The sequence below is a fragment of the Oncorhynchus kisutch genome, unplaced genomic scaffold (genome assembly GCF_002021735.2).
Source record: "Oncorhynchus kisutch isolate 150728-3 unplaced genomic scaffold, Okis_V2 scaffold814, whole genome shotgun sequence".
In the NCBI taxonomy this organism is placed as follows: Eukaryota; Metazoa; Chordata; class Actinopteri; order Salmoniformes; family Salmonidae; genus Oncorhynchus; species Oncorhynchus kisutch.
In genome coordinates, this window is record NW_022262759.1 from 11227 (window position 1) to 21810 (window position 10584).

General features: G+C 43.6%; 1 protein-coding gene across 1 annotated transcript; it reads right to left on the reverse strand.

The window, feature by feature from the left end:
• Nucleotides 1–537: 537 nt before the first annotated feature.
• On the reverse strand, nt 538–8986 carry LOC116362208 (zinc finger protein OZF-like). Its single transcript, XM_031816530.1, has 2 exons — nt 8758–8986; nt 538–3378 (listed from the first exon to the last, which is right to left on the reverse strand). Exons 1-2 carry the CDS (start codon nt 8840–8842, stop codon nt 2210–2212), a joined length of 1254 nt encoding a protein of 417 aa, XP_031672390.1. The 5' UTR covers nt 8843–8986; the 3' UTR covers nt 538–2209.
• Between the last annotated feature and the right edge of the window lie 1598 nt (nt 8987–10584).

Genomic DNA, 10584 nt, shown 5'->3' on the forward strand with positions numbered 1-10584 from the left:
AGTATTAAAAGACAGACACTGCTGCCATGAAGGGATGCAAGTGGTTGGCATTCATCGTTTATCAAGGGGCCCAATGTGTTCCCTGAAAACACACCCCACACCTTCATACCACCAGCCTGCAATGCTGACACGAGGCATGGATGCATGCAGTGGTGTAAAGCACTTAAATACTTTTTTCTCAAATAACGTGTTTTCAAAATCAAATCAAATCAAATTTATTTGTCACATACACATGGTTAGCAGATGTTAATGCGAGTGTAGCGAAATGCTTGTGCTTCTAGTTCCGACAATGCAGTAATAACCAACGAGTAATCTAACTAACAATTCCAAAAAAAACTACTGTCTTATACACAGTGTAAGGGGATAAAGAATATGTACATAAGGATATATGAATGAGTGATGGTACAGAGCAGCATAGGCAAGATACAGTAGATGATATCGAGTACAGTATATACATATGAGATGAGTATGTAAACCAAGTGGCATAGTTAAAGTGGCTAGTGATACATGTATTACATAAGGATGCAGTCGATGATATGGGGGGGTATCTATACTTTACTATTTATATTTTTCACAAATTTTACATTTATTTCACTACATTCCTAAAGAAAATATGTACATTTTACTCCATACATTTTCCCTGACACCCAAAAGTACTCATTACATTGTTTATGATTAGCAGGACAGAAAATGGTCTAATCCACACACTTATCAAGAGAACATCCCTGGTCATCCCTACTGCCTCTGATCTGGCGGACTCACTAAACACAAATGCTTCATTTGTAAATGATGTCAGAGTGTTGGAGTGTGCCCCTGGCTATCTGTAATAGAAATAAAAAAAACAAGACAATTGTGCCTTCTGGTTTGCTTAATTTCAGGAATTTTAAATCATTTATACTTTTACTTTTGATACTAAAGTATATTTACAACCAAATACTTTTAGACTCTTACTCAAGTAGTATTTTACCGTCTGACTTTCACTTTTAATTGAGTCATTTTCCATTAAGGTATCATTACTTTTACTCAAGTATGACAGTTAGGTACTTGCATGTACTCGTGGTTTTCTCCATACCCTAGTCCTTCCATCAGCGTGAAAGAGCAGGAACCGGGATTAATCAGACCAGGCAATGTTTTTCAAATTTTCCAGTGTTTTCATTCCTGCAACCAAAGTTAATTGTTTTTTGCTCTGGTGCATCCTTCATGGCAGCAGTGTATCCAGCTGCAAATAGATTTCTTCAGCAGGATTATGCCACAAGGCTTGTCCAGGAATGGTTCCAAGAACATGACAGTGAATTCAGTTTACTGCAATGGTCCTGCCGAGTCACCAGATCTCAATCCAATTGTGCATCTGTGGGAGGAGAAGGAAGGAGCTATTCGGAGTAGAGATCTACTCCCAGCCAACTTGACACAATTGTGGGAAGCATTGGAGTCAACATGGGCCAGAATCCCTGTGGAATGCTCTCAACACCTTGGACAGTCTATGCCCCTACGAATTGAGGCTGTTCTGAGGACAAACTCAACATCAGAAAGGTGTTCCTAATGTTTTGTACACTCAGTGTATGTTGTCTATGTTAATATCTTTACAGTAGAAGCGAACAAAACACATACTGACAGGGTTTACACTGACAAGCTATTTATAACTCTGATGTCATAAAGCACTGAAATCATAACATTCTATAATGCTCCATTTCCTCTGCACAGTTCTCTCACAGTGAGAAACTATAGGATTACAATACAGTGATCTACGCTTTCTTCATTTGATCCAATTCAACGTTGCCAATTATTTTATTAGATGATAATTAAGTGGAGTGGCTAATTTTAGCTGGTCTGAGAGAACTGATGAGGCTTCTCTCCTTTATGTATACATTGGGCCATTTAAAAAGACACCAATCTGTAGAATCTCTTCTCACAGTCAGTGCAATGATAAGGCTTCTCTCAAGTGTGTATCTGTTGGTTTGTTTTTACATTGCCCAATCGGGAGAAACTCTTGCTACATTAAGAGCAGACGTTAGGCTTCTCTCCTGTGCGTGTTCTCTGATGACCCTTTTAGCTCAGCTAAAAAAATCTACAGTCAGATCAGTGGTAAGGCTTCTCTCCTTTATGTGTACCTTGGTGTCTTTTTAACTGGCCCATTAACTGGCCCATTCTTCTCTCCTGTGCGTGTTCTCTGATGACCCTTTTAGCTCAGCTAAAAAAATCTACAGTCAGATCAGTGGTAAGGCTTCTCTCCTTTATGTGTACCTTGGTGTCTTTTTAACTGGCCCATTCGAGAGAACCTCTTTCCACAGTCAGAGCAGGAGTAAGGCTTCACTCCTGTGTGTGTTCTCTGATGAACTTTTAGGTCAGTTGATGTTTTGAAACATTTTACACAATCACAGCAGGAGTAAGGCTTCTCTCCTGTGTGTGTTCTCTGATGAACTTTTAGGTCAGTTGATGTTGTGAAGCATTTTCCACAATCAGAGCAGGAGTAAGGCTTCTCTCCTGTATGTATACGTTCATGTCTTTTTAAGTGGCCCAGTCGAGAGAAACTCTTTCCACATTTAGAGCAGGAGTAAGGCTTCACTCCTGTATGTATACGTTCATGTGTTTTTAAGTGGCCCAGTCGAGAGAACCTCTTTCCACAGTCAGAGCAGGAGTAAGAATTCACTCCTGTATGTGTACTTTCATGTGTTTTTAAGTCGCCCAGTCGAGAGAAACTCTTTCCACATTCAGAGCAGGAGTAAGGCTTCACTCCTGTATGTATACGTTCATGTGTTTTTAGGTTTCCCAGTCGAGAGAAACTCTTTCCACAGTCAGAGCAGGAGTAAGGCTTCTCTCCTGTATGTATACGTTCATGTGTTTTTAAGTGGTCCAGTCGAGAGAAACTCTTTCCACAGTCAGAGCAGGAGTAAGGCTTCACTCCAGTATGTATACGTTCATGTGTTTTTAAGTCGCCCAGTCGAGAGAAACTATTTCCACAGTCAGAGCAGGAGTAAGGCTTCTCTCCTGTATGTATACGTTCATGTGTTTTTAAGTGGCCCAGTCGAGAGAAACTCTTTCCACAGTCAGAGCAGGAGTAAGGCTTCACTCCAGTATGTATACGTTCATGTTTTTTTAAGTCGCCCAGTCGAGAGAAACGCTTTTCACAGTCAGAGCAGAAGTAAGGCTTCTCTCCTGTGTGTATTCTCTGATGAACTGTCAGAGACCTTGTTGTCGTGAATCTCTTCCTACAGTCAGTACAGGGATACAGATTATCTCCTGTGTGTATTTTAAGGTGTATTTTTAGCTTTGATAGAATTGGGAAAATCTCCTCACAATGTGGGCAGTGGTGAGACCTCTTAGCTCTGTCATCTTCCTGCTGTTTCTCTCTTGATGTAGAGAATGTCTCAACGTGGTCTCCTGTGTGAACAACAGAAGAACCAGTCAGTTGGTGTGATATACAGTATATCACAAAAGTGAGTACACCCCTCACATGTGTAAATATTTGAGTATATCTTTTCATGTGACAACACTGAAGAAATGACACTTTGCTTTACAATGTAAAGTAATGACACTTTACAATGTAAAGTAGTGAGTGTACAGCTTGTATAACAGTGTAAATTTGCTGTCCCCTCAAAATAACTCAACACACAGCCATTAATGTCTAAACCGCTGGCAACAAAAGTGAGTACACCCCTAAGTGAAAATGTCCAAATTGGGCCCAATTAGTCATATCCCCTCCCCAGTGTCATGTTCCTCGTTAGTGTTACAAGGTCTCAGGTGTGAATGGGGAGCAGGTGTGTTAAATTTGGTGTCATCGCTCTCACACTCCCTCATACTGACTGGTCACTGGAAGTTCAACATGGCACCCCATGGCAAAGAACTCTCTGAGGATCTGAAAAAAATTATTGTTGCTCTACATGATGGCAATCTTCTTATAGCCCCGGCCAAGACCCTGAAACTGAGCTGCAGCACAGTGGCCAAGACCATACAACGGTTTAACTGGACAGGTTCCACTCAGAACAGGCCTCGCCATGGTTGACCAAAGAAGTTGAGTGCACGTGCTCAGCGTCATATCCATAGGTTGTCTTTGGGAAATAGACATATGAGTGCTGCCAGCATTGCTGCAGAGGTTGAAGGGGTGGGGGGTCAGCCTGTCAGTGCTCAGACCATACGCCGTACACTGCATCAAATTGGTCTGCATGGCTGTCATCCCAGATGGAAGCCTCTTCTAAAGATGATGCACAAGAAAGCCTGTGGTCTGATGAGATCAAGATAAACTTATTTGGTTCAGATGGTGTCAAGCGTGTGTGGCGGCAACCAGGTGAGGAGTACAAAGACAAGTGGGTCTTGCCTACAGCCAAGCATGGTGGTGGGAGTGTCATGGTCTGGGGCTGCATGAGTGCTGCCGGCACTGGGGAGCTCCAGTTCATTGAGGGAACCATGAATGCCAACATGTACTGTGACATACTGAAGCAGAGCATGATCCCCTCCCTTCGGGGACTGGGACGCAGGGCAGTATTCCAACATGATAACGACCCCAAACACACCTCCAAGATGACCACTGCCTTGCTAAAGAAGCTGAGGGTAAAGGTGATGGACTGGCCAAGCATGTCTCCAGACCTAAACCCTATTGAGCATCTGTGGGGCATCCTCAAACAAAAGGTGGAGGAGTGCAAGGTCTCTAACATCCACCAGCTCCGTGATGGCATCATGGAGGAGTGGAAGAGGACTCCAGTGGCAACCTGTCAAGCTCTGGTGAACTCCATGCCCAAGAGGGTTAAGGCAGTGCTGGAAAATGATGGTGGCCACACAAAATATTGACACTTTGGGCCCAATTTGGACATTTTCACTTAGGGGTGTACTCACTTTTGTTGCCAGCGGTTTAGATATTAATGGCTGTGTGTTGAGTTATTTTGAGGGGACAGCAAATTTACACAGTTATACAAGCTGTACACTCACTACTTTACATTGTAGGAAAGTGTCATTTCTTCAGTGTTGTCACATGAAAAGATACAAATATTTACAAAAATGTGAGGGGTGTACTCACTTTTGTGATATACTGTACATATGACTTCATAGCAGTAGGCTGTACAATACAGGGAATAAAGCATTTAGGGCTGTCCCGACAAGAGAAAACTATCCTGGTCAACTGAGTCTTTTCTTTCGACCAATCGTATTCACATCCTACCATACCTTTGTCTGTACATTATACCTTGACGCTATTTATCGCCCCCAGAAACCTCCCTTTACTCTCTGTTCCAGACGTTCTAGATGACCAATTCTCATTGCTTTTAGCCGTACCCTTATCCTACTCCTCCTCTGTTCCTCTGGTGATATAGAGGTAAATCCAGGCCCTGAAATGCCTAGCTGCACTCCTATTCCCGAGGCGCTCTCTTTTGATGACTTCTGTAACCGTAATAGCCTTGGTTTCATGCATGTTAACATTAGAAGCCTCCTCCCTAAGTTTGTTTTATTCACTGCTTTACCACACTTTGCAAACCCGGATGTTCTAGCCGTGTCTGTATCCTGGTTTAGGAAGACCACCAAAAATTCTGAAATCTCCATTCCGAACTACAACATTTTCAGACAAGATAGAACGGCCAAAGGGGGCGGTGTTGCAATCTACTGCAAAGATAGCCTGCAGAGTTCTGTCCTACTATCCAGGTCTGTACCCAAACAATTTGAACTTCTACTTTTAAAAATCCACCTCTCTAAAAACAAGTCTCTCACTGTTGGCACCTGCTATAGACAACCCTCCGCCACCAGCTGTGCTCTGGACACCATATGTGAACTGATTGCCCCCCATCTATCTTCAGAGCTCGTGCTGCTAGGCGACCTAAACTGGAACATGCTTAACACCCCAGCCATCCTACAATCTAAGCTTGATGCCCTCAATCTCACACAAATTATCAATGAACCTACCAGGTACTACCCCAAAGCTGTAAACACGGGCACCCTCATAGGTATCATCCTAACCAACTTGCCCTCTAAATACACCTCTGCTGTTTTCAACCAAGATCTCAGCGATCACTGCCGCATTGCCTGCATCCGTAATGGGTCAGCAGTCAAACGACCTCCACTCATCACTGTCAAACGCTCCCTGAAACACTTCAGCGAGCAGGCCTTTCTAATCGACCTGGCCGGGGTATCCTGGAAGGACATTGACCTCATCCCGTCAGTAGAGGATGCCTGGTTATTTTTTTTTTAAATGCCTTCCTCACCATCTTAAATAAGCATGCCCCTTTCAAGAAATTTAGAACCAGGAACAGATATAGCCCCTGGTTCACTCCAGACCTGACTGCCCTTAACCAACACAAAAACATCCTATGGCGTTCTGCATTAGCATCGAACAGCCCCCGTGATATGAAACTTTTCAGGGAAGCTAGAAACCGATACACACAAGCAGTTAGAAAAGCCAAGGCTAGCTTTTTCAAGCAGAAATTTGCTTCCTGCAACACAAACTCAAAAAAGTTCTGGGACACTGTAAAGTCCATGGAGAATAAGAACACCTCCTCCCAGCTACCCACTGCACTGAGGATAGGAAACACTGTCCCCACCGATAAATCCACTATAATTGAGAATTTCAATAAGCATTTTTCTATGGCTCGCCATTCTTTCCACCTGGCTACCCCTACCCCGGTCAACAGCACTGCACCCCCCACAGCAACTCGCCCAAGCCTTCCCCATTTCTCCTTCTCCCAAATCCAGTCAGCTGATGTTCTGAAAGAGCTGCAAAATCTGGACCCTACAAATCAGCTGGGCTAGACAATCTGGACCCTTTCTTTCTAAAATTATCTGCCGAAATTGTTGCAACCCCTATTACTAGCCTGTTCAACCTCTCTTTCGTGTCGTTTGAGATTCCCAAAGATTGGAAAGCAGCTGCGGTCATCCCCCTCTTCAAAGGGGGGGGGGCACTCTTTACCCAAACTGCTATAGACCTATCCTACCATGCCTTTCTAAAGTCTTCGAAAGCCAAGTCAACAAACAGATTACCGACCATTTAGAATCCCACCATACCTTCTCCGTTATGCAATCTGGTTTCAGAGCTGGTCATGGGTGCACCTCAGCCACGCTCAAGGTCCTAAACGATATCTTAACCGCCATCAATAAGAAACAATACTGTGCAGCCGTATTCATTGACCTGACCAAGGCTTTCAACTCTGTCAATCACCACATCCTCATCGGCAGACTCGATAGCCTTGGTTTCTCAAATGATTGCCTCGCCTGGTTCACCAACTATTTCTCTGATAGAGTTCAGTGTGTCAAATCGGAGCGCATGTTGTCCGGACCTCTGGCAGTTTCTATGGGGGTGCCACAGGGTTAAATTCTTGGACCGACTCTCTTCTCTGTATACATCAATGATGTCGCTCTTGCTGCTGGTGAGTCTCTGATCCACCTCTACGCAGATGACACCATTCTGTATACTTCTGGCCCTTCTTTGGACTGTGTGTTAACAACCCTCCAGACGAGCTTCAATGCCATACAACTCTCCTTCCGTGGCCTCCATTTGCTCTCAAATACAAGTAAAACTAAATGCATGCTCTTCAACCGATCGCTGCCTGCACCTGCCCGCCCGTAAAAAACACTACTCTGGACGGCTCTGACTTAGAATACGTGGACAACTACAAATACCTAGGTGTCTGGTTAGACTGTAAACTCTCCCTCCAGACTCACATCAAACATCTCCAATCCAAAGTTAAAGAATTGGTTTCCTATTTCTCAACAAAGCCTCCACTCATGCTACCAAACATACCCTTGTAAAACTGACCAACCTACCGATCCTCGACGTCATTTACAAAATAGCCTCCAATACCCTACTCAATAAATTGGATGCAGTCTATCACAGTGCCATCCGTTTTGTCACCAAAGCCCCATATACTACCCACCACCGCGACCTGTACGCTCTCGTTGGCTGGCCCTCGCTTCATACTCGTCGAGACCCTGCTAGGTATCTCAGCTCGATGGTCACCATAGCAGCACCCACCTGTAGCACGCGCTCCAGCAGGTATATCTCTCTGGTCACCCCCAAAATCAATTCTTACTTTGGCCTGCCAATGACTCGAACGAACTGCAAAAATCTCTGAAACTGGAAACACTTATCCCCCTCACTAACTTTAAGCACCAGCTGTCAGAGCAGCTCACAGATTACTGCACCTGTACATAGCCCATCTATAATTTAGCCCAAACAACTACCACTCCCCCTACTGTATTTATTTAGCTCCTTTGCACCCCATTATTTCTACCTCTACTTTGCACATTCTTCCATTGCAAATCTACCATCAGTGTTTATTTATTTATTTATTTATACTTGCTATATTGTATTTACTTCGCCACCATGGCCTTTTTTGCCTTTACCTTATCTCACCTCATTTGCTCACATTGTATATAGACTTATTTTTCTACTGTATTATTGACTGTATGTTTGCTTTACTCCATGTGTAACTCTGTGTTGTTGTATGTGTCGAACTGCTTTGCTTTATCTTGGCCAGGTCGCAATTGTAAATGAGAACTTGTTCTCAACTTGCCTACCTGGTTAAATAAAGGTGAAATAAAAAAATAAAAATTCATATCATATCACCTCCATTCACTATCACAAGAGTTAGTAACTACACAGACTCATTTCATAGAACTTTAAAACACTGGCAGTTTGTCTACTTCACTTCTTTAGTCTCCTCTCTGATCACTCCAGATAATCCAGTTGTTCAGGGATGTTTGATGTCAGAATTACAGAAGTCAACATAGTATTAGACTGGGTCATAACTTAAGGTCTAATTTATAGATAGAACCTGCTCTTACCAATCTTCTCCTCCTCTTCTTCATCTTTAATGATGACATTCAGCTCCAGTGTTTGACTGCAGTCTTCCAGCTTCACTGATGCCATCTCTGGATCCTGCAGTGCAAACTGGGCTCCACTGTCACAATCAGGACCCAGTGACTGTAGGTTTGGACTCAGTGTGGAAGGAGAGAGGCAGGCTGGGTCTGTCCTCACTGTTGATGTTACCGGCCTCAGACTTAATCTGAGTCGGCCAGTAGCAATAAAGAGAAACGGACACAAAAGTTAGTCTTGACAGTTATGGCACTTTATTCTCTAAAACTATATTAGATCAGGTCGCTAAACATTGACAACAAACCATTTTTAAAATGTCCCATTAGACAAAGTTCACACTTTAAATTACACAACGTAAGTACACAGAACCTATAGTAGATTTCCCAAATTTACATAAATGACTCAAAAACCATTTAGTACAAGGTTGCAGCTGTTTTAGGCAGCACTATTCACCTGAATAATCTAGATGGTGGGATTAAAGACATTTACAAACCATAGAACCCAATTTGAAGAAGGCAATGCTCTGATTGGCTGATTGCTGCTAACCCATAGGAATCCCCATGTAACAGGGTTATATTGGTGATTCCCCTTGCCACTTTATTGTTAAGCCAATGGGTTTTTGGTTTTAGTTCTGTCGTGCCTTCGCCTACTCAACATGGCATCTTATTGGCTGGTTTGCGTAAGCTTGCTTACGAGGGGGGATGTTCCAGTTAGAATCGTCCCAGTGAACAAGCACCAAACCAGCGGTAAGTTGTTGGTTGCAAAGCACCGTACGTCAAAAGTGATTTTATACTCCCAAGTGATGATTTAAATGTACAATTTATATCAATTTGTTTGTAAAAGTTATTTGAACATCACACATAAGATGCAGCGTTTTTGGTGCATATTTGTTATGCATTTTGTTGTAGAGAATTCCAGCTAATACTAGTTAGGAACTTACTGTGTCTGGTGAAGGGGGGGGGGGGGGGGGGGGTTGTATATTTTGTACAGTGCGTGAGTGCAGAGTTGGATGGTGAGCTGTGCATTGCATGACGTGCAATTTTGTGCTGTTTCTATCAGAATAAAGCTCCATGACTGGTGCTGTTGGATCTCGTGTCGATGATTGATTGTACACAACACAAGAAGAGTACTGTTACACACCCACACAGTTGACTACTTTAAAATGGTAGAAGCCCTCAGTGGCAATGCCCATCCTAAAACGAGGAATCGTTGTCCCAAAGGTGGGAAGGCAGGTGACAAGCTTAGGTCCAAAACAAGCCAATAGAAAAGCATTGGCATTTTCCTCTATGATATACACACACCAAGCCCCTCCCCCTGCCTCTCTGGCAAGCCAATAGAAAAGCATTGGCCTTTTCCTCTATGATATACACACACCAAGCCCCTCCCCCTGCCTCTCTGGCAAGCCAATAGAAAAGCATTGGCCTTTTCCTCTAGGATTTACACACACCAAGCACCTCCCCCTGCCTCTCTGGCAAGCCAATAGAAAAGCATTGGCATTTTCCTCTAGGATTTACACACACCAAGCCCCTCCCCCTGCCTCTCTGGCAAGCCAATAGAAAAGCATTGGCATTTTCCTCTAGGATTTACACACACCAAGCCCCTCCCCCTGCCTCTCTGGCAAGCCAATAGAAAAGCATTGGCATTTTCCTCTAGGATTTACACACACCAAGCCCCTCCCCCTGCCTCTCTGGCAAGCCAATAGAAAAGCATTGGCATTTTCCTCTAGGATTTACACACACCAAGCCCCTCCCCCTGCCTCTCTGGCAAGCCAATAGAAAAGCATTGGCATTTTCCTC

Bases quoted from the DNA above. Each gene is read 5' to 3' on its own strand.
- LOC116362208 (XM_031816530.1), bottom strand. From the start codon at position 8,842: ATGGCATCAGTGAAGCTGGAAGACTGCAGTCAAACACTGGAGCTGAAT. The intron at 3,379-8,757 runs GTAAGAGCAGGT...TTGTTCACACAG, and splicing joins AGAAGAGGAGGAGAAGATTG to GAGACCACGTTGAGACATTC.